The 25,348-nt window shown below is 43.0% G+C and overlaps 1 protein-coding gene across 2 annotated transcripts in view; it reads right to left on the bottom strand.

The window, feature by feature from the left end:
* frem2b (FRAS1 related extracellular matrix 2b) overlaps positions 1–25,348 on the bottom strand; it is an 89,737-nt gene that overhangs the window by 44,396 nt on the left and 19,993 nt on the right. For both annotated transcript variants that reach the window (XM_053872277.1, XM_053872278.1), the window contains exon 3: positions 3,240–3,386. In XM_053872277.1, coding sequence (XP_053728252.1) covers positions 3,240–3,386 — 147 coding nt within the window. The remainder of the gene's footprint in view (positions 1–3,239; positions 3,387–25,348) is intronic.

Below are 25,348 nucleotides of genomic sequence, written 5' to 3'. Positions count from 1 at the left end.
ACTCCATCCAGCTCCCAGTCCCGGTCCTCCAAATCGCCTGTTCGTCCCGGTACCCACGAGACCTCAGATCCTCCATTGGGGCCACTCATCCAAACTCGCCTGCCATCCTGGTACGTTCCGCACCTTAAGTCTTATTAATCAACGTTTCTGGTGGCCAGGCATGACTCGAGACATCAAGAACTTCTGCAAGGCCTGTACGACCTGCAACAGAGCAAAGTCCTCCCACCGTCCTCCTGCTGGTCTTCTGAAACCGCTGCCGCTTCCTGGTCGCCCTTGGTCCCACATTGCAGTGGATTTTGTGACTGGCCTCCCCCCTTCAGCAGGAATGACAACTGTCATGACGGTGGTGGATCGTTTCTCCAAGATGGCACACTTCATTCCCCTACCCAAGTTGCCTTCAGCTCTCGAGACTGCTAACCTTTTGGTCCTCCACGTTTTCCGTCTCCACGGAATCCCCTGCGACGTGGTCTCTGACAGAGGACCACAATTCTCCTCCCAGGTCTGGCGTGCCTTCCTTAAGGCCCTGGGAGCGTCCCCCAGCCTGTCCTCCGGCTACCATCCCCAGACCAACGGACAAACGGAGAGAACGAACCAAGACCTGGAGTCCGCCCTCCGATGCGTCTCTGCTCAAGATCCCTCCGCCTGGGCCTCCAATCTCCCCTGGGTGGAATACGCTCATAACTCGCTGGCTTCTTCTTCTACGGGCATGTCTCCTTTTATGGTTGCCTATGGTTATCAGCCTCCTCTTTTTCCATCCCAGGAAGCTGAGACCTCCGTCCCATCTGTTACCCAGCACTTGCGTCGCTGCCGGGAGACCTGGTCCCGGGCCCGCACAGCTCTATCTCACACCGCCGAACGCAACAAGAGACTGGCAGACCGAAACCGGATCCCAGCTCCGTCTTACCATCCCGGCGACATGGTCTGGCTCTCGACCCGTGATTTACAGCTTCCGGGTGAGTCTCGCAAGCTCTCACCCAGATACATCGGTCCGTTCAAGATTGAGAAGATCATCAATGACACGGCTGTAAGGTTAAGACTCCCAGCTTCTCTCCAGATCCATCCCACGTTCCACGTCTCACTTCTAAAACCAGTCTCCTCGTCCCCACTCCATGCAGCCTCTGAAGCTCCTCCTCCTCCCTTCACCATAGACAACCACCCTGCATATAAGGTTCACAAGATCCTAAACAGCAGAAGACGTGGCCGAGGGGTCCAGTACTTGGTTGACTGGGAGGGTTACGGCCCAGAGGAACGATCATGGATCCCTCGGTCACTCATCTTAGATCCCTCTCTGATTTCAGAGTTCCATGCCAGTTTCCCAGATAGACCCGGTAAAGCGCCATGAGGCCCTCCTTAAGGGGGGGGTACTGTCATATCCGTAACTACTTTGTCTGTTTTAACCTCGGTTCACCCCGCATTGTTCCATGCTTTTATTTTGTTACTCTCGGTTGCTCCTGTGTTTCCTTTTCCTTCCTTTCTTCCAGCTTCACAAGTGGCGCAGCTGGTGTTCATTTGACAATCAAGCCTCACATGGATTTCAACACCTCAACACCAGTCTGCGCCGCCAGAGGATTGTTTCGCTTCCACATGGTAAACTCTTTCAAGACTCTCTCGCTTCGTTCCCCTGACTTTTCTAAATTTCTCTGCGCGCTTGATTTCCTTTTCAGCCGCCTTCTTAGTTCTCGTTCTTCCTCGCTCCGTTTTCTGTTTTCCCCTCCATTCATATAGTCGACCCGCGTGTGGGCATTTAGTCTCACCTCTTTCATTTATCGTTTATAGAAGTTGATTCCTCGTGTGAGTTTGAGTTTTTTCTCCTCCACGCAGCGCTTTAAGTTATTTGGACCTCGTGAGCTTATCTCCGAGCGTGTTTGTGTTCTCCTCGTTTTATAGGCCTGATTCTAATTCGCCTCTCTTCTGTTTTCAGATTCTTCCCCAATCCCTACGTGTAGTTCCCGGTCCGCGTTCTGGCTCCGGCGCTTTCTGTTCTCCGTACTTGTTCGTCTGTCTTAAAACTCGCCTTTTGTTGAATAAATTCTTTAATTTACTCTCGTTTCGGACTTTTCTGTCGACCAGCACTCACTGCACCTGGGTCCAACTTACGCAGCCATGACAAGTGCCACACATTGAAAGAGCTCTGGGAGCACAGAAACATGACAGAAGGGCAACAAACTTTGACTGATGGGGAACTTCCCAAGAGAGCGACACAGCAAGGTTCATTAGATGAAGGAAATGGAGACGTCAAGTCAGCTCAACCAAATGACAGATGGTGCGCATACAAGACAAATAAATAATTACAGTGATGAGTTCTTGAAAATATGGGTTAACAAACACTCAGAGGCTATGTTGGGCCGTCGTGTACCCAAGAGGTGGGCCTTGATCCAATATTATTAATATTTAAAGCAAATACTGGGACACTTACAAAGGGTTATATAAAGCCTTGAACCGTGGTCACATTGTGAGCTGTCTGCAGGGCCTTGGGTGGCTTCAGTACTGACCTCATTGAAGGAAGTTTCCCTGCTCCCCGCAGTGATGTTTCGTTTGCATTTTTATCGGGTAACAAAAAAAAACACCCTACATTGGTGATGGTGCTACGAATAGTGATATTAGTTAGTGTAGTGTAGAGGTCGGGAACCTATGGCTCGAGAGCCAGATGTGGGTCTTTCGACGAAGGAGATTGGTTCTTTGGAGGGCTCTTTGACTTCAGAAATCGCAGAAACAGCAAGCGTGACTTCCCATGATGCTCCACAGCCCAGTCAACTAATCCCAGACGTCACTATATTTTGCGGGCAAACAAGCTTCATGCTGCCAAGACTGTGCCTTGTCACATAAGACCAATGAAGTTGCAGGCATTTTACTGACATTTTGTCCATATTTATTCCTATTTCTTCTTCTTCCCCCTTCTGTTTCCAGAGTGCCGCAATGCTCAGCTAACCGGCTGTGGAGGCGGAGCTATGTTGTAGTGATCAACCACTATCATTGGTTGACTGGACTACAAAGCATCATGGGAACTATTTAGATCACTGTAGCTGAGTTTATTTTTGAGAGTGAGTGACCATATATATATATGAAAATATGGGTTCCCCTGCACTGATGCATATGCACCAGTCCAGATGGCACCAAGGTCACTAGTCTAAACTCACCTCATCACCAGGGTCTCCCAGAGAAAACCAAACCAAGATGATAACAGTCACAACAGCGGTCGAAAGTACGCTACAGTAATAGCGAGTGAAAAAGGTGCTTACTGACAAACGAAGTCTCCCCGAGGTAGCCCCGACGTTTTAACACCACCTCCAGGAACTTGACCTCCTCGTCCACCACGTAGCGCCTCTTCTCCAGTGAGATCCAGGCCCAGTTCAGTCGAAACTGCTGCTTCTTAAGTCTGTTGCCGCCTGCGAACCAAAACAAAGAAAACGTCAATACCAGAACCCAAATAGCCTCCGTTACTCTGTAATCTGTGTTTTGAAAATGAAGCGAACTATTTGCGTCTGGAATGAATCCGCTGGTTAGTTGAACTGCATGGATAGCTGGAGGTCTCAGCACTCAGTGGGCAGCATGAGGGGGGCACTGCCTTTTATGCAAGAGGAATGGTTTTGTGCCATCTAATTGCTTCATTTCTAATTAAGATAAAAGGTGTCTGTTTCCTGTCTGAACTGGGTTATTTTAGCTTTTGAAGTGGGATTCAAAGGAGGAGGCTGCAGTCCTGGAGGGCATTCCAGCTACCGTAAAAAAGTCAAAGCCATGTTCTTTTGCAGACATCAGACACATCCAGATATGCAAAAGCTGATAAAAAAGAGCTTTTTTCTTCAAGAAAGCTCAGTGGGCTTCAATGTTGCCGTTTCAAGAGCTGAAAATCTTTACTCTGAAATTACCAGATTGAAGAGAGGCAGGTTTAGAAAGAGGGTCAATGTTCCATGGCTTCACTCTGTTTGTGGTTAGCAGGACAGGAGGCTTCGCTCCCTCCTTGGTTTCATGGTCGATAAATCCATCACCTCTCGCTGACCGCTTCACTGTGCCCTATTTGTTCTTTTTTACAGGAAACTGAAGCAGCCTGCTTTATGGCGTCCGACTGTGAGTTATCTAACGCCCCAGCAGAAAATGAAGATAAACTCAAGCAGCAGTTCATTTTATGTTTCGCATTTATATAACAAGTTTGCTTTTAGCAGTGAAGCATCATGACAGATAATTCAAGAAAACACAGTGAAACAAAGATCTCTGAGCGGTCCAGTTCATCACGGCGGGCCAGTATCGAAATCAATCCAAGATTTGGCCCTTGGCTCCAAGATCCATGAGAGCCATACGGCAGACTCCAAGCTGAAACTTCCGCTTTCTCTGACAGAGTCACTAAGCTAATTCACCAGACCCTGAAGTCCAAAGGTTTGTGGTGACTTGAGGTATGCCAAGCTGGGATCACCTGACAGACCTTGTTAGCCTGCTTGCTCTTCGTCGCATGGTTTGGTAGGAATAAGGGAACTCGACTTGGGTTTGGACTGTTAATGCGTAAACAGACTTCGGGCTAGAAATAACCAATTAAACTATTTAGCAAGGTCAATTGTTAACTAGCATCAGTAGCTTGGTCACGACCACCAAATCTGAGACCAAGTCGAGACCAAGAACTCAAGACCAATCCGAGTCTCAAGACCAGTCTGCAGATGCATTTTCAAGCTCTTGGCATTGGTCTTGGTCACGCCCCTCAAAGTCTTGGTCTTGGGCTTTGTCTCTCCACGCAATGGTTTTGACTCAGTCTAGAGTGAAGAGGTCTTGACTGCAACACTTGTCGATCAAGGAAGAGAATGTGTCTTGCACACAATTTCTCTTTTGGTGAGTGGATTCACAATCCACATTTGTTTTGTTAAAAAAAAAGAAAAATGACAATACAAACTACTGCTGTCATTAAGATCATGACATCATATGAACATCACAGACTTGGAGGAGGAACTGACTCAAACATCAATCAATGTGAGACGTTGCGTGCTCTGACTCTGCAGTTCAACTATGGACTTTATCCAAGAGAAAATGAAAGCTACAAGTCACCAAAGCAGATGCCACCTTTCTCATCGTACTAAGCGCTGCAACATTTACAAAGAGAGCAAAGTGGACTTGTTAGAGACTCATCACTTTGGCAAGGCTTCTGCGACCCCAGGGACCATTTGCGGCCCTTGATCAAATTTCATCCTGGCTCTAGAGTGTGTAGCTCTTAAGCACCGACCACCGGAGAACGTCGAATTAAGAGCAGCTCTAAGGGAGTCAAATGAAAGAACAATTTAATTGAGCTACTAAGAGACAACGACTAAAGCTAAAACTGCTACAGTTTAAGATATATGCACTTCTACTTTTTCATGACTGCAATATGCCGCCTGAGAGTAATAACAGGGAGCTCTACTGACCCTTCTGCCTTCTTCTCCTGCGCATACGGAGCTCAAGAGGTGATGTAAAACGCACTCGCCAATTTGAAGTTCACCTAAAAATCAAATCAAACCAAGGAGTCTCAATAGCGGTCTCACTTTCATTTTACTTCTGTGTGCTTTTAACCAAAATGAAGCCATTTACTGTCAGCATGACATGAGAGAGAGGGTGAGAAGAAAGCATTCTTTTAAGCTCATCTCTTTCAAAATCCACAAATGGTCTAAATCATATAGTGAAGAAAAGTCGACTCATCTGTAATGAACAGGCTCAAGGAGCACTTTGATGTTTTTAACAAGCCTAGCCATTGAAAACTTGCAAACATCTATGAGGAATAAAATACGTCCATGAATGGGGTTCTTTGGAACGAGGCGAGAACTGACTGAACCTAAATATTTCACTCCAAGAACACTTCAGACGGACTCTCAGATTTGAATTGTAATTGGGACAAAAAGCGGCGGAATGGGAAAATAAAAATCTGCTGCAAAATTAACCAAATCAGAGCTTCACTCATTTGCACGCTGTCCTGAAATGTCTCTGCCTCTGAAAACATGTTGTTAAAGGTTAAATACTCTGGTGGCGACGAGCGTTCTCAGTCGGAGCTTGATGAAATAAATCAACTTCCAATGGTTTCCCCAGCGACCCAAAAGTTTCTGCAGTTAATAAATCATGTCAACCGGAAATGAAAACACAGGAAAAATAAAAGGCGAAACACCTTCTTTAGTTTGCAGTCATTATTACTTATTAATGTCTGGAGTCTGCTGAACAAGACAGCACACTTTTGGAACGCCCTACTTCTCCTGCAGGAATGTGCTTTTGTTCTCCAGTCTACAAATGCAGTTTTGAAAAAGTGGAAGTTGTTCACGAGTGAGAGAAGGATGGAGAGTGAGATCAGACGAATCGGTGCAGCGTCTTCAGTCAGGAGGATTGTGTGGAGAAGAAAGAGCTGGCCCCTCAAGTTACTGGTCAATCAATTCCTACTCTTGCCTGTGGCTATAACCAAGAACTGGATCGCAGAATCCAACTAACAATGGAGTTTTCCAGCAGGGCTCCTGGACTCTCTCTCCCTGAGAAAGCATTAGAAACCATCAGGTAGAGACTCAAAGTAGATCCATATCAGATAGTAAAGGCAACTCCAAGCATCTTGCCAGGGACTGCCAGCAACTGGGAGGAGTCCTCAGGGCAAAGCCACAACATTACACATTAGCGAGAGATTAGCTGTGTGAAGAGTCTTTGCTTTAGCTGCTGCCCCGTGACCTCAGACTAGCAAGAAGAAACAAAGAAACACACCCTTTGCACTTTTGTTCAAACAGATTCAGACGACTTTGCTTACAATGCTCATCCATCAGCCGTCTTAGCGTGTGACTGAGGTCAGGTCAGGGGGGCTCAGACCTGAACCTTTCTCTGGAGGGAAGTGCTGAGGCTTTCTTTTGACAATCTAGAGAGGTAGCGTCGCCAGGAAGCCCTCAACCAGTTAGGAAGAGCCATCCACACAAGCTCCTCACCATGTGAAGGACGAATGCAAAGGAGTCATTTGTGACATGAGGTGAAGATCATAGCCTGGTTGGTTAGCAGAGAGACTTGCCCTTTGGCTCACCTCTTTCTTCACCACAAGAGACACATACAGTCCTCAAATTCCTCCCTGTCAATCTCCTGAACCAGACCCACAAACTCTTCCCCGACCACGGCCTTTCGATTGAATCAAAATCCACTTACAACCTCCACACGAACACCAAATCGTCATTTGCAAACACTTCTTCTCACTTGTACAAACAAACTTATCCATCATTTTCCAGTTCATCCGATTTGAGCTGTTGTGTGCTTTTAATTATTCATCACATCAGCCTTGTGATGAATTCACTTGCTACAAATAGGCAGCTATGAATACTGATGGCCATGTTATGTGCGGAGAAATTAGCCGGCTGATATGTCAAAATTTGCATAAGCTACAGCCTGATTATCGAGAGGGAAACTGAATTAATGAGCGAGGCTCCGTGGGAAGAACAGTCAGTCAATAAGAGGCAGCTTATTATTGCCAAAATTAAAATAAATAATCTGGTAGTATCTTGAAAGGCGGGCTCATTGATTGGCCACCCTCAGGCAACAACCAACAGAAACACCAAATGCATCATCAATAGCTATCTGTATCATATTCTCAGTTCACTCTTGCTCAGTTTTCACAGGATTCTGAAACGCTTCCCTTCACCTTCCTTTCGTCTCTCCCACGGTACTTAAGTCATCTGTATCCACTTCACACAGAACACCATTATTTGCCCAATTATTTCTGTGGCTGTCAGGATGATAAAATAAGCCAGTCATATTAGGAATCTGGGACACGGCTTCCTAGTTGTGGCGTCCAACACCGAAAGTGTCCGAAACCTGAAGATGAAATCTTGCCAGATAAAACAGCCGCAAAAGTTGGAAAACTTCAGTGAAATTAATAGATGTGTGAGCGAACGCGGGTGTAATGTAAAAAAGAAATCTCATTATTGCAGTGGTGAATATTCAGCTGCGTATAGGTGACATTTTATATTTCAATTGCATTTGAAAAACTCATCTTTTAAGCTACACAAATGATACGTTTTGAAAGTCTCCCGTGATTCATTAAAATGCGTCCTGGCTTGTTGATGTGTGCAGTGGGATATTTGCGTCTTGTGTGTTCCACATCAAGCCTTGAAAGCCAACCGGACCTCCCGGTGCGCCATTTGGAGAGAAGCCAGCAGTACATATACAACACCCTCTGAGTCGTGAAGACGCCTGTCCTCCTCCGAGGTAATGGAAGAGACTTCTGCAAAGGTATAGTTCAGCCGCACTCACACTTCACACTATTGTGCTCATGCAGAAAAGACTAAGAAAAGTGTTTCACTTCTTCAGCAGCTCAAAAATGAGATTCTTAAATCAGCAAGGAACAAAACCCAAAAGTAGAACAGCAGGTAGCAGCAATGAAAGAGGTCACTGTGGCGCAGAGCTCACAAAGATCATCATTATAGTACAGAGATGATAGTGATAGTTCAGGACTCATGCAGATTATCTTTTCTGCTGGACTGACTTGAACTCTTTGGTTTGACTCAAGGTTGATCTGAGGCAGTGAAACCTGCAGTTGTAAATCTTGTGCTAGGACACGTTGTAAGAGTCACAATTGGCGAATCATTGATGAGAACACAGGGTGACTTCAGTTGGACTCATGTTTGACTCAAGCCTGTAAACCATACCTTATTTCAGGAAGGACACATTGTTGCTCACAAAGTATGAAGGAAAAACTTGCTTAAAAGTTCTGTTGGACTCTCAACAAAGACAAACACAGGGACTCAGTTAGAGTGGAGCTTACATTGGTGGCAGTTATAAGATGATCACCAGCATGACAACAATCTTGTCCCCTCCAAGGGCTAGTTTGTTACAGATGATCTGTTTTGGGGTGTAGCAATATTAAGAAACATTCAATACTAATTTATCACATTTTTTGGAAGATAGTTTTGGGATGGGCTACAGCCTCCTGTGCTCCCCCTGAACCGCAATGGTGACTTCATGAACTAAGGATCGAAAGATAGAAAGAAACTTTCAAGTACACACTCAGACTGAGCTTGTGTTCGCAAATGTGTTTTTGTGAGCTCTGAATGTGTTTCCATTCACCCAAGAGAGCAAAACATCACCGAAAGGACTGGAACCCTCAGCCTTTCTGCTGTGAGCTACAGCACTACCACGCTTTAAATGTAATAAAGTTATCATTAATGAGCAGTGAGGGAGGTTGACCTCTCTTGAATTATTTTTAGTTTTGTTTAGGTCGTGCTGGAGTGGCCTCCTCGGACCAGCAGCTCCCCTAATTTCCTTTTCTTCAAAGGTATTCTAAAACATAAGGAGGATCAATAATTCATCTTTCATAGCCAGAAAGGTCTGAGGAGAATGGCTCTCCGCGCGGTACTTCCCCTTCACTGCAGCAATAACTCAGGTCCACAGTCACCGCTACTGCACTCTCCCGCCTTGATGTGGGAAAATATGAAGTCTGAAGTTCAGCTGGAGCCGTGCAGTGGCCTTGCAGGAGCCAAGGACTGAAGGTGCTCATTTCCAGAGGACCACTTCACTCCTCCAGATTTCTGTCTAATTAAGATAAGCAGGGGTTGAAGTAAGTCCACTTCAAAGAGGCCCAAAGGAAAACTGAGTTAATCTTTCACCGCTCAGACTGAATTTAGTGGACAATATCTCCTATATTTGGATCTTAGCTCAGAGTTTAATGCTGGAACATGCATCACTGGTATGCAAATACAATCATTAGGCTCCCATAAAATATATTAGATCATATTTTTCCACAATATTCCCAGCAAACTATTATTAGTAGTCCCACAGACGTTATTTTACTGTCCCGTAATGGTGTTTTACACATTGATTCTGTGTGAAAACAACATACTCGCGGAAGAAAAGGAAGCGTCTAGAGGCTTAATGATACATGCATGAAAGATTCAGCGATGTTGGTGCCACGTTTAATGGTAGTAATGCATCACAATATTCATTTATCAGTGCCCAGCTTCCTTTGTTATCCACTTCGTTTTAGTTTACCAAACATCCCTTATACACTCCAACGCAGATCCATGACATACCAAAGTGAAAAGGTCTCAAGTGCCGGCTCATTATTTGATCACTTTTTTCTCACCATGTGTTGTGGCTTTCCAGTTTCCACTGGCTTCCTAGTTTCTAAGATAAATGTCTCATCACCCAGTGTCAGGTTTCAATTACATCATCACACTTGGTATGACAACACGGTGCTCTTGGCACTGGTTAGAAGAACAAAAATCCATTTCAAAGTCAGCACAAAGTGTGGTTTTCATCGACTGACCACCTGCCTGTACGATCCAATCAACTCCAGATTGACATGGTTTCATGCAGCAGGGATCAAAAATAGCTAGGGCTGCATGCTTTAGTGGTACGAAGCGTACCCACCTGGTGCGAGCAAATGGTGCCATGAATCAAGGAGTAATAGCAACTTCTGTCAGTCAGATTCTGGGCTAAATTGTTGCAGTGACTGACAGCCTGCGTAGCCAAAGGTGGGTTTAATAACCAGTCTCCAGCAAATAAGCTTAAGTTTTTCATTAGCTTTTATATTCAGCACGTCTCAAAACTTCTCGGTGATAGCTTCGAGACAAGATGGCATCTGATGGCATATTATGAAGACACAAAAGACATGCTGTTGGTACTATGAAAAACGTCTTGCTTAGCTATCATTCTCAAAACAGTAGAGAGAGCTATTTATTACTCCAGCCTCAAGAAAATATATAATACATATCATCGGGCTAGGAACCAAAGACATTCCTGGCCTAGTCTTTTTGTCTCTTGATATGTGCTATGTGTTCAGATGCTCAAAGTCCACTCCACTCATGAGACATGGAGAAGTTGCCAATGTGTCTTAGCAAGGACACTCAGAAGGGAAAATGTATTTTGGCTGCAAAGAAAAGATCAGCAGTTAAGTCGCTAAGAGTAATTTGGGAATTTTGGCCTGAAACGCTCCAGGACTTTCATCTCAAAGCTCAGACAGGCTTTTATCCACTCACCCGATATTTAATGAACTTGTTTGTATAAATGAAAATCAATCACGTTTTTAAACCCGACTCTCTGTCCATCTGAGTTCCTTTCACGACTGTCACCCAAAGCCTGGCTGCTGACACCCTGAAAGCCTGATGAGTGAGGGAAGTCTTTTGAGGAAGGCCAGAGAATTTGGGATGGTCTCAGTGCCAACTCGCGGGCTGGACTCCGTAGCGACTACACGTTTCAGACGGCCCATATTTGGTCCGTGTCGTGGGGCCACGCTACCCTTACTTGTCCATTCAGCTGGGTAGACAGGCAGGCGGCCTCTTGCCCAAAAAGACAACGGCACGCTGATTAGTGTGGATAAATTGGGACTGGACAGAGAATCCTGTTGAATAGACAATACGTCTATAAATACTGACTTTGTGAGCTGGAGGTTTCCATGAGGTGACGGGAAATGTGCAGTAGCTCATCAGTTCCACTTTCACATGTAATAGACAGAATATAAATGCAGCAGTTAATAAGGTTGGTGACTTTGTAGATTTGATCACTCCTCTAATACATGCAGGGATTCTGCTGCATATAAACATTCATGGCGCATCACCACGACTTATTTGAGTGCTGTCATGGGGTTCAGAAAAGTGATGCGTTTTTAAAGATGAAATCTCTCATCGTGGAAATATGAAAAGAAGCGGAAAAGCCATAACTCACCATGGAAGTGGACATGATTATTGTGTTTTTTGGTATGTTTTTAACCAAAACTTCCCAAAAGAAACGTCATAATAACTCAACATGTCCTTCGCTTGTGGAACTAAAGACACGCATCTAGCCAGACATATGTCAAGTATCAGATTTTTGTAACATAAGATTTATGATCTTGGAAATATTTTATTTTATTCCCTTTCAACAGGGATCATTTAATTAAATATATTATATATATTAAATGGTTGTTATTATTATGATTATGATGATGTGTGTGTGTGTGTGTGTGTGTGTGTTAAACACTGGAACATGGACATACACAAGTGGAGTGATATCATCCCAACACAGGTATGAAGTGAACCCGGTGCTCAGAGTCTGAACTAGTTTTTGGACATGTATCCCCCTGAACTGAAGGCAGCTCCTCTGAGAGGTCAAAGAAACCTAATTCAGTTTCTTTCTATCTTTAATCAGGACATTTCACTGCAACCCTGGTGCGAGCAGTTTAAGGTGAGTGCAGTCCAACATCGCTGAGCTTCATTACCACGGTAATTAAAGTTAACTCACACACCAGCTGTTCTGTGATTAATCTCCTTGACTAAAGTACAAAAAAAAAATCAGCAATTGCAACAGGTTTTCTGTCTGTATCCTGATCTGCATCCATGACGCTTTGAACTACGTATGCTGACTGGTTAACCAGCCGACCAGTTGACGCCCCAAAAACTCATCTGTGGGAGGCAGTGAGGCAAACCACAGGTCAGAGGTCACAAACACTCGCGCAACACCAACCTTTGACTTCCTGGTCCATGAGAACCAGTGCCAAACCAAGTGCCCCCTGTAGTCTCTGACGCACAAGACAAATAAAGGCTGTTGAATTCAGAACCTGGTTTTCTGGACAGACAAAACTGAAACATTCATGGTTCAACGTGGTTATTTTAACAGTAGAAACCGCAGGGAAGCACAGGCTAACGTTTCAGAGCCCACATGTTGTCACAAAATTACATTATAGCACCATAAAAGCAGCAATATCGGCCCGGTAAGACATATTGTGCCAATTATTTTCCCTCCTCCTCAGATTCGACCTCATAGAATAAGTGAATTGACATCTCAGCTCTCCATGTTTTCCTTGCAGCTGTCGTGCAAACAGCAAGCTAACCAGCATGATGGGGGTGTGTTTTTGTCAGTCCGTATCATGATGTGTAAGTGCAGTTTGACCATAACAATAAAACACTATGACCAGAGGTGTCACCAATCATTGGAGGGAACAACAGTGAGCCCAGTGCACTTCTTTCCAACTAATCGAGAACATAGTGGTTCTGCACTTGCTGGTTTGGAAAAACAGCCATTTGTTTTTGAATGTTTGCAAACATAAAACGCTTCCTTTCAGATATTAGATACATCCTGAAATCAAAAGGGTGTGGTACAAAAGGAAGGGCAACGACAAACCACAACTTCCAAGAACTCACTTGTTGATGTGCCAGTCGGTACGTGCTCATACTATAGTGACGTTGTCTAGTGAATTTTCTTTACATTTAAAAAAAAATGCATTAATAGTCATACACATACATGTTTGTCAAAGAAGGTTATTGTTTAGATGATGAATATCTTTGTTTGCTTTTCAAACAATGATAATAATAATAATAAGAAAATAACAATTGTTAAAATGCTGACAATGTAAACAGATGGCTCTCGATAGTTTGGTTGAACACTCATTGCAATTCTATTTCGCTCTCCAACACCAAGACCCAAAATCTTGTATTGTACTTTGGATCACGCTTAGCACTGAAGCCATGGCGATGGTCAGAATCAGCCATGCTTAATACTTAACACCAAGGACAACAAAGAAATGTTGAAATAAAGATCAAATAATGGGTCAGAAAGTCAAAAAATCATTTGTGTTGTACCGCTCATGTTCAGTCACAAGCCAACCAGGCGGTGCTGTCACCACTGAAGTGGAGGATTGTGTTGCCCCAGATATTTAGCAAGAAAAATTAGCACGCAGACCTTCGAACAAAAGAGCCACCTCAACCTTAAGCTGGTGGTCTGAAGATCAATGCAACCAAGAGCATCTATCAAATGAGAACGAAACAGCAAAAAGCTTTGTCAGCTGAGCGCCTGAGGAACACTCTCTCAGGTTCCTGGAGGGACACAAGACAGATCTGGTTCTCAATTCATCATTTAAACTGAATCTCATCCTCACAGTACACGACCGAGATTGAGATCCATCTCTTAAATCAAATCCAGTCTGGCACAGATGAATAATTAAAATCATCACTGCAAATACATTGTTTATTGTTTTTACTCTCTGGTTGAATGACGCTTCACTTTGTCGGTTGGCGACAGCTCAACAAGCGGGTGACACTTTTGTTGAGTGCATTATCGTGTAGCTACCTGCCGTGACTAAAAACAGCACGAGTTGCAGGGGAACCAAAATAGCTGTAGGATGGACAGCCAGACAATGAGCTCATTATGAGGCTTAGTGTTTAAAGACAATAGCTGTGGGGACTGAGATCCTCTGTGGATTCACCGCGGCGAGTGCTGACGGTGTGACAGAGATATTGTTCCAGCTGCTTGAATATCACAAGGCATAAATCAGTGTTGTCCAGGAAGACAGTCGGCATGTTTCTTTCGGCATTCTCTTCAAATGTGCACAATCAAGTCTTTGACTGACACATCTTCAGCTTTAGTTCGATGCAAGAGAACAAATATAGAGAAATGCTGCTGTTCTGTATTACAAAATAGTGTGTCGGCTTTCACCTTCATCTAACCTCATTGCTACCTTCAGGCAATTCAGGATAACTCTCGTTTATTTTTCTGAATAATTCCGAGCTGGACTGGAGTGTAATCTTGAAGTAAGACCTACTTCATTTTTTACTAGGCTCCGACAGACTACAGAGCGTAAAGAAACCCATTTGCTGGTCTTATAGACATCTGTAACATAATTGGCGGCTACATAAAGTTCAGATTAATGAGTTTCACTGACAGTGACATGGACCTACTAAGCTACAACAATGGGAATGTTTTCAGTTTTCGAATCCAAATACGGCAAGCAGAATGACGAATGTTGTCCAAACATCCATCCATTTTCTTGCAAAAACACATCACATCAATAGTAGCGTTATGTTTGAATTGTTCCTGAGCTTTTGTGTGTAAACAGACAACGTTGACAATATATCACTGCCATCATGTGCTTTATGTTTCATTTTACCCAATTATACTTCTAATTTTAACCAAGTGTGGCGCAGACTAGGTCACAAATATTTCAGTGTTTCAAACAGCTTGATCTTAAATTTAGCAGAGTGCTTTTATTTATTATTTATGGCGATAAGGTTGCAGCAGCGGGATGTGAGCAGAGACTATTCAACCTCATCACAGAGGGTTTTTCTGTGTAATAACAAGCACACTCATCAGGATAGCTAGTCAAGCTCCCTGGTTTCTCAAGCATCTGTGACAAAAAAATATATATATATTTTATTGAGAGCCACAATTCGATCCATACAGGACCATGTTGGAAAATAGGACCAGGCCAGTATATGTAGAATACTGTCCTACATATAGGACATTGCCAGGAAGCTTCAGAACAATGGACTGAGACATCTCACTGAACTTAATAGCTATCGTTTAATAAGGATAACATCACACCATAACTACTAATTCTCAATGACATCTGCGAATGAACTCATTAGTTCCAGCTAATATCTACGTTACCCAGCAAGCTGGGCTGAAGGCTACAGAACAATTCAGGACAAACAGCTGTGAAGGTTTTAAATGAACCCTTTAACAATGTAAAGAAGCTGTGAGGTGAAATCCTCCTGATTCTATTATCTGCAGGTCCATGCCGGCATACTTCTCAGCTCTCCAATTACAGAGCAGTAGATATGATAATCCTGCTGAAGGAACGAGAGCACATGGCCGAGCGGAGCCGGAGCTATATGGTCTGATCACTCTAAGCCCCATATCAGCAGTAATGAGTCGGGAGCCGGCCTCGCCTTGAAAGATTTAGAAGTGTTGCGATTCCACAGAACCTAAAACCTTTTTCTTCCATTAGAGTCTGAGGGGGAATTGGTCTGTGTTACCACTCCACAGCTGCACCGCGTCCACTCAGCCCACTCCGCCGCTGTGGTCACTTGGAGGCGACATTTGAGGCGCCGCTAAGAGGGGCCAAAGGCGCCTCGGAACAAAAGTGGCGGGTCAGAGAGCCGTGTGAAGCTCAAAGGAAGCAAGTCTTTTAGTCTCAGTCAGGAAAGTTCATTGAGATTAACATCTGAACCAAAACCAGTGAGGTGGTCGAACCCTTAATGCTTTTTCAGACCGGCTCAAGCGTAGCTTCGTTACTTTGTGAGTTCTTGAAACCCAACAGGAAAAGAACGCTGACACACTAATCAGGCCGCAGTTTAAAGGCAACTTGACATATTCAGCGAGTCAAGAGTTAATCTGATAACTGAGGACTAGTTTTACTCGTATTGGCAGTTTTGCAAAGCCCACCCAACATCTCATTTAATCGATGACTCAGCAGACACAAACCGAAATCAATTTCCACAATGTTATATCTTCACCAATGGACATCAAGCCATGAGGGCAGTTTCTGAGCACAAAGGAGCCCCACAAATATCCTTCAAAAATAACAACTGACATATGAAACATATGTGTGGAAAGACAAGAGCAACTTATCGGTAAATGACACATTTTGTATCTGTTCTAAATGAAAGAAGATGTTATCTACACCAGAATAGAAAAAAATGTTGACAATGTTATGGTTTAGCATTCTATTCTAAAGATACTTAACAGTATCTGTTATGTTGGGTTTATAGGAGTAAACAAATGTTTGCATGAGGACAGCAGTACTCGCCACTCTGGTGTTGAGAACATCTTCCATTAAGTAACATTTGGAGCAGAGTTAACTCAGTTTTAATGCAATGAATTGAGATTAACATTTGATTTGTACCTATTTGCAGTAGCCCTAAGAATAAAAATACAAGCATTAAATACCATCTATCTCTCCATCCACCCACTCACACATACTCGCCCACTCACCCATCCATCCATCCATCCATGACAGACTTTTGCGATTTCACCAGGACAACAAAGACCACTAGACAAAAGTGCTTTCTCTAGTCCCTTTGCAAAGGATCCATCAAAGTCTTTCCTGAAAGTTTCATCGGAATCCACACACAGCTATGAGTAATTTTGCGAACAGACAGACTGCACGCAAATGACCACATCAATCCACAAGGAAAAATGTTCCTATTTTGCAACCACAATTTTTGCTGCCACTTTGTTGCTCCAGCAGTGGTCCAGTCCAAGGTTTTAAAATCTGCTTCAGACGGACCAATGTCACTGAGTAGTCCTGACGACCAAAGCCTCCTCTTACTAAAAATAGTGCAGATATAAAAGGGCATGCGCTTTTGCACTTTGATTTCCACTCAAACTGATAAGTAAAAAGCTCTGAGCTTGAAGAGGATATTGAAAATGTGCTTTGTTCACCATTTCTGTGTATGTACTTCCATGTATTCACAAACATCCCGGGAACTCAAACGTAATCCTACTAGTTCTGCCTGAAAGCATTCGCTGCAACAGAATCATTCCAGACACCTTAAGGATTAGTGGGAGGGGGGAGTCTGGATGCTCAACTTTGCCGTGGATCTGCTGTAGTTTGCTGATTTAAAACCCAGGGCACGGTGTGACCTGCCAGGCAGATAAGATCTGTTCTTAGCCCGGGTGGATACATCATTACCGGCAGAAAACAGACTGTTCCGGCTGGTTTGGCGGCGAGTTATTAAAATCTTTTTCATTCCCAAACCAGATATATTATCCTGGGCGAAAGCTGCTCTGCATTCACCTTTAAAAAAAAGCACTCTGCATTCAGCTGACATCCTCTCTGACAGAAATACTTCATTGTCTGGCCGCGTTCAGCCAGAGAGGAACCTTGAAAATGAAATTTATTAAAAGAAAAACTCACTGCTGAGTGTGAAAATCACTCAATTACACGACCCTGAGTTTCAGGAAACAATCCAAAAGAGGGGGGGGCTGTGCTGAAGGGAGCGTATCTAGGTGAGGTCAACGTGTTCCTCCCGTGCCCTTGAACGGCCTTCCTGTCCGTCAAAGAGGAATCCGTCTCCAGTGTCTCAATTAACGTTTGTCCGTGTGATTTGGAGAGAAAATAAAGAACTCTCGACGATAAATAACAACAGAAGGCCGAACAAGCAGCTTCAAGGTTCACTGTGAGAAGGTCATCGCGCTGTTGAAATCAAATTTAACACTTGTCACTTGTTAGCACTGAATGAAAGCACTTCAGCCAATTACAAAGTCGGCAAACAGAGCAGAGACGTGACTTGAAAGGGTAAAGCTGCAAACTATCGCCTCGTAAATGGACAACGGTTTACTTATTATGGCAAGAAAAACGATTTGGTGCCAGAATGAGTTCTGTTCCACACAGATGGTATCACAGCAATAAAGCAATGTAGCATAACAGCAGTTGAATAATGACAGTAGAGGTCATTGTTTAGTGTCACACTGCGGAGAACGTTAAACCTGGTCAACAAATGGAGTCCACTCTCATGCATCCCAGGCCGAGCTAGCAAAGTGACTAAAATCATCTGTGTGACCAGAAAATCTATCATGATTGTGCACTAGTGTGTGTCTTGCACACTCCTCCTGCTCTCATAGTTTAGTAAGGGTCGCCCTTCATTTTTTTTTTTCGATGAACTGGAACGGAATGTCGCCAAAAGTTGTATATTTCTGAGGGGCATGTTCCCAGACAGCACACAGCCACAATTTCCCCCAAAATAAAACTGACAAAAAGTGAAACTTAGATTTAAAGCTTCAAACCGCCATGAAACTACAGTGTTGGTTATTTATTTCCCCGCTCTTATAATTCTCTCTGTACCATGGTTTCCCGTAGCGCTTTAAAGCTACGACTTTGTAGACTGAAGTGTATCACGGATGTGAAGGCATCATGGATGAGCTTATAACACCTAGAAATAATTGGACAATAAATGACTTCATATAATCCAGTATTGATGAAAACTGAGAAAGAAGATTCAAATAATCGTGACTTTAATTTTTGCCATAATCACCATAATTGTAATGTCACAAAATAATTACAGTCAGTGATGTCACAACACAAAATAGAGACCTGGATTGTACACAATGGTCCTAATAGCTTTGGGTTACAGGCATTTCAGGACATGAGAGTCTGTTCAGAACCCAGAGGTTTCATCCTGCGTTTGTCTGTCTGCCAGTGAGAAAAAAAAGACAATCCTGATGAGTGTATTTCAGCACAAGTTAATGATGGGACAAGGAACAGATGGTGGAACTTTGGTGGTGTTCATCTGTCTTGAATTTAGATGCTGCACGGCCACTTTTGTCTTCCTCTCTTTCTACAGTGTTGTGCTGCCTAGTACCGTAACACTGCTGCCACCGGCAGTGCCATTCACCTGCTATGACTATTAGATTAGATTCATTCAAATGCAGCAAAACCTTACCTAGTTATATAAACGTGCTCTCTGGAGTCGCTTTGTAGTTTTTTTTTTTTTTTTATTTTTGCTTCATTTGAGTCCTGTGATTGACTGGTGACCTTTTTGAAGGCAGATTTTTAACACAGCCATTTAATTTAATTTTAATTATGTCTCTGTGACAGTTATATTTCGACTCCAAACAGCCAGAATGATGATGCAGAGCTTCTTTGTGCAAAGCTAAGAGATTTTTTTTTTTTACAGTTTCTGAAATAAATCTTTTCATTCTTCTCACCCAGAACAGGAGCTCAAAAAGATTGTACCGCAGACTTGCATCACTGCAGTTGGCTGTATATATCTTCCTTTTAAAATTGCATCTAAGAGAACGACACTCCCTCCTCCTGTCTCCACTCCAGTAGCTAAAACAAGTTATATTGTTGAAACATTTTTTAAGAGCAGCTCCTGCTGGGATAGAGAAGTGGCAGCGGTGCGGGAAAGCGAAAGTGTAAAAATGTAGTCGAACACAAAGCGGGATGACAGGACTCGACAGAGAAGGGGTTACATGCTTTTTCTTGACCCATGAACATGCACTGTTTGCTCACTTGTCATGCTGAATAATGGCAGACTGTTTGCTGAATATAAAACGGCATCCCACTTCTTCACGGCAGCCATACTAATAAGAGCCGGGATATTCTCAAGGCCGACCTCCAATCCCTTTAATTTATAATGTTCCTGCTGCATTTCACAGTTGTGACTCTCAAATCCTGACTTTCTTTTTTCTTCCCTTTGAGGGAGAACGCCTGCCAGAAAAGCTTGAACTGTAATTTCCGAGGAACGACTTCATTGTTTATGAGCAAACCTTCATACAGAACCTGCACACAGCAGATAAGCATGCAACTGTGTGCGTTCGCTGAGAGATTAAAGAAAGAGTCTGCAGGTTTAGTGTTGGTATTGTCTGTTAGCTTGTAATATTGAACCAAAAACTGGCTCGTGTGCGGTGGAAAACTTCAAAAGAACACTCACGAAAATTCATTTTAACACAGCGAATCGTGAGAAAACATTGTTGATGAATTTCAAACGAGCCAAAGTCTGACACTTTATTTGATGCAGACAACAATGAATTAATTATGTGACCTTCGTGATGAAATGCAAGGCGTGCCAGCAATTTGGAGGCACATTGGTATTCATGAATGGAGTTAAGAGGAAATGAAAACAGCATAATAGAACAATGGAATGACATGAGCCATTAAGACTTGCTGCAGCAGAGTGATGGCAAAGGCAGGTGAGCATCTAACCACCGGGCCACCGCCGTTAATTTTTCCACATTTTGTGTCATGACCTACATTTATCCCCAATTCATCACCCACCAATTTCTCATACCTTGACAAGATTGGAGTGGGATTCACAGTACGAATCCTACTGATGACGCTTGACTGCCTTTCTATACTTTCCAGCTTTTGGGATTTTAATTTCTCATTTTGTTGAACATATTATCCGGAAACATTTTGAAATGTTTTTCTGAGTCTGATTTCTCCGGGTACCACAGGTCACCTGGGTAGAGGCCCAGGACACATAGCAGAGACTATTTGTCTGGGAGTCTGGGCAACCAGGAGCCAGCCACAGATCAGCAGTGGAAAATCATCCTGATTCAGGTAAGTTAAACAAGCTCAATAACAATGGCTCAGATTTAGCGCTTATATAACACTTTTCAAGGCACCCAAGACACTTTACAGAAATCATTATGGGGTGTAAACCCAGCCAAACCATCTACTTCTGCCTCAACAAAAAATATGAACGAGAGTCAATACAGAGTGTTATTTTCTGATCTACAGTAGCTTGAAATATGCCATAGATCTCACATATGATATATGTGAATTTGAAAGACAATACCGTGAAAGCACTCCTTCTTGGCTCTCACTCGATATGCGCACTTTCTCCTTGTAGCACACGTCCGACAAAATTAAAAATGCTCCATTCGTGAGTATGCTGTTATTTCTTCTAAACAAACTACAGTTGGCTAGTCTGCAGGCTAACGTTAACGTCGACATACCTGTGACAGATGTAACATCGCAAAATAGCTGCGAAGTCGGTTTTGACTGAGCCCATTCCTTCTCACCAAATGAAGTAAGATTATCAGTGCCGATGCAGAGGTTGCAAAAACACTGGCGTTTCCAAAACATCTCGATATACAGTAAACAAAACACATCACGGCAGCCAATGACAGTTACGTTGTCTTTATGCATGACGTAAGTGAAGCGTAACGTCATGAAGTGCTGCACCAATTCTTAGGGACGTCAGTCACTCAGTGGAAGACACTCAGAACCAAGTGTTAGTGTTAAAGGTGAGAAATGGGATTGGGCCAAAGTGTCACGAGAGAGTGCTCACAGGGAAGGGGAGTAACTTATCGCACATGTTGATGTTGGAGTGTGACTCCTCTAATGCACAGAACAGACCTTCCAAGTTAGTAACTGGTAAGTTTCATCAAAAAACTGTTGGACGTCATGAAATATGAAGCCTCAATTCAAAGACTCTACTTAGCATCCCAACCAAATCCAGTGTTTTGTCACGGTACTTAAGGACTTTGAGTCACAAACAAAAAGCTTTGCGCTGAATAAACCAATCTTGTCCTTCCACTGAGTCAAGCGTTTCAAAGATAACATAATTACTAGTGAGCTTAATTGCTGAGATCCCAAATCCCTTTAATGAGCTCAAACTTCAAAAGCGTCTGTGAATTAACTCTTTTATTGGCTCAGAATTATGTTTGAGTCTAACTAATTGAATATTACTTTAATGATGTAGCTCTATTTTGGACTCCACTGGCCTTGACTTGTTCCTTTGCTTCAAGGTGTGGAGAGTTACGAAGCACCTCAGACCCTGTTGCTCTAGTAATTGCTCAACACAGCTCATAAATAGTTCATAACGATCCAAACGGTGAAGTGAAAGCTCTGACTTTAGTGGTCAGAAGCAGCACTGTGGCAGAGATGCAAGGCAAAGACTAAAGGTATGTCAATGTTAGTTCCTTGAAGAATCACTTCAGTATTAAAGGCAATTAGAATGTTTTCTTATCCTGGTCAGCATCTCGATTCACACTGTCTCACTCTGATGTGTGAGACTCATTGATCCGAGGACACAGATCTACATTCTGGAGGAGTATGGAGGATGTGCTGTGCGCAGTGGTATGAGCCAAAATCGCTTCCTGTCCTACAGCTGGAGTCACACCGCCTCACTTGGACGTGTGTGACTCATAGATTTCTACATATAGATCCTCTTTTTACAGTATCATGAAACTCCATTAATGTGCCATATTCGCTGGGAATTGCTCCTCTGTGGCACTGTCAAAAGTGGACACACAGCTGTTGAGTGAGTGTTGTGTGAGTCAGAATATCTTTCTGGCCAGCAAGCATGAGTCAGACCCACTCAGGATTCCATCACACCATGAGGTGTCAAGCCATCTGCCCTAACTCTCAAGTGACACTGAATCCATGAGTCTCTTCCCGTCTAATATTGTCATTTGTTCGATTCATCATGAGCACAGTCCAGAGATCAATTTTGTTGTACTCTGATACTGAAACGCTGATTCAAAAATACGCTCTGCTCTCTCAAATGCATGTGATTCAGTGATTTTATGAGTTGGTAGTTCTTCCTGTCTAGCGTTCCAGTTGTCCTTGGAACTGAGAAATTCCCAGCTCCAGCCCCCCATGACATCACGCAACGTTGGATTTCCCATTTCGAAGGTGGGAGAATTCTCACCTCCCTGACTTCGCAATCCAAAATGGCTTCCCCGAATGTAAAGACGACATGGAGGATAGGGGTAAATGAAATTCACCAAGGGAAGCAAATTTGTATTTTCTCTTAATCCTGCAGGTTTTCTAGTTTGAAATGCTAATTCATGAAGAAGTGTCTTATATTTGGACAATGCACACTTGAGAATAGCATTTGTGGACGTGGAATTTGTAGAATTTTCCACCTCGATAAATGAAAAGCAGTGGGCTGTGACGTCTTTCCCAGCTCAAACTTCCAAGGAAACTGGAATGCAGAATTCGACTCAGATGTGTCAGACCACGAGGGTCTCTTCCTGTCCAGTTCAGAGTCAAAGGGACTCACTTCTCGACTTGCTTTTTAACTTTATCAGTCAATGAGACCCACACCACAACACAGGAGATACAAGATTGTTCCTCAAATATTACTGCAAATGAGATTACGCACGAGCAAACAGTAGCTAACAAAACTGAGCTGCCAGCAAACAGGAATCCTCGCAAACAAACATGAATCTCATTAAAGGCGTAATTAACAAAGACACGTCCGACAGCGTGTTGACAAAGTGGCAAACTGGAAGCAGGAAGCCACACAAGCTGAGTGAATTTGATAGCCAACCTGGCTGACAACGCGGGGAGGACCAGAGATGGCCGTCAGGTGTAAATTAACGCAAGGCAGGAAACCAGTGAGGACTATAGATCTAGGTGAGAAACATCGCACACCTTTTTCCTAAAACGATCGGGTGTCTTTTGATGGTAAGTCAAGTGCAAATTAAATCTGCCAGCGCCGCCTCCCCAGAGGCTTGCAGGGAACTAAACGTTCCAGCGGCCGAATCACACACACAACGTTCTGAAAGTTCACACTTTCACGCACGTGACTGATGAGAGTGTGACAGCGCCGGAAGAAGGCTTCAGACCTGCACATTCCTGTGGTGCCCCGTTTCCTACATTGCTAATATGTAACTCTTCACTACGCAAGATCATGTGCTGGAAAACTAAGATAAACTGGGTCGGTTAATTTTCAATGGTGGGACATTCCTACTGTCAGAGGGAGAGGAGGCCCACAGCTCTGGACTTTATCCTTCCTCGACCAACTGCCACTAGAAGTTAAGTCTGCGTTTCTGCTTTTTATAAAAATCTAGCTGTGTGTTCAGACAGAGACAGAGTCTCAGTCAGGCAAGATGGTAAAATATGGATTCAATTTTGTTTTGCACCGATTGTTCAAGAGGCCTGTTGAAGAACTGTGTGGATTTTAAATGACACATTGGATGTTATTATCAGAATTTGAGACTGAGAATGTGGTGATTCAACAGGCACAAAAAAATGACCAGGAAAGAATATTTGCAAAGTAATTAAACAAAAAAGAAAATATAGCTTTCTGTTTTGACAAAAAAAGGAAAAAATAATAAAGAAATGAAAATACAAATATACGATTAATAAAAATAGGAAGACAAAATGTACTAATACAAAATAAACAAGTTATTGTGATAATGATAAAAACAAAATATATAATAAAAATAAGTGGGTTTGTTAAACTGCACAAAAACATTAAAGTGTGACATTGAAATTCATTACTAAATTATTTTACACTTACACAAAAAATTAAAAAAAATTAAAAAAGAAAGCTTCATATTTAGCTGAAAATATAAAATTTATTTTAGTACAATTTATTACAAGTAATGGATAATGGGGTAAATAGCATGAAAAGAACTAATATATATATAATAAATATATATATATATATATATATATAATACATTAAAAATAAATTAAATGGGTTTCATTTTTATTTATTTTTTTGGTCACACAACTATTCTATTCTTATTCAAATCACAAAACACTAAATAAGGAGCTACAACCACTCAATAGATGCATTAGCAGGATTCAACCGTGTTATGTCCCCAAAATGTTTATGATATCTTCAATAGGCAGTTCAGATGAAAGTTAAGAGAGTGACTTTAGTCCTCACTAGTGCATCTAAAACTGAGCAGATTAGTCATTTACATCGCTCTGTCTCTCCGTCTTTAAATCCGCAGTTCTGCTTGCTAAAAGTCGACTTTGGGACAAAACGTAGTCACTGGAGGGAAACATGGCGTACCAGATGTGAGCTGACTTAAATAACGGCGGCGGTTGGCATGTGTATATTTAGATGCAGAAAGCTGTTGATTCACATGCAAGCAGTCGCTACAGTTTCTGTGTGCAGGTAATCAAGCCCATGGCGGGAATATAAAACACGGCTCAGACGGAGGCGAGGCTGCAACATCCGCAGGGCTCCATTTGATCCTTTGAGCTTCTCGTCAACACAGCCAACATTCCCTGCGTCTCTACAGGTGACAGGAAACAGCTTCACCCCACCACTTCAATCTTTCATCTGACTGCTCTCCCCTCCCATCCATCACCTAAATGACTTCTCATATCCTGCCCATCACGCTCAAGGTGGAGAGACTAGATTCCCCCGAGTGGCTCAAAGACACCTTTTACCCGATAAGATCCTAAATTCTGGAGACGGCACCTTTCCCCGGAGAGTTT

Source organism: Synchiropus splendidus, chromosome 8, assembly GCF_027744825.2.
Source record: "Synchiropus splendidus isolate RoL2022-P1 chromosome 8, RoL_Sspl_1.0, whole genome shotgun sequence".
In the NCBI taxonomy this organism is placed as follows: Eukaryota; Metazoa; Chordata; class Actinopteri; order Syngnathiformes; family Callionymidae; genus Synchiropus; species Synchiropus splendidus.
Note: the sequence above shows the minus strand (reverse complement) of the source record. Positions and strands in the feature narration are given on the sequence as shown.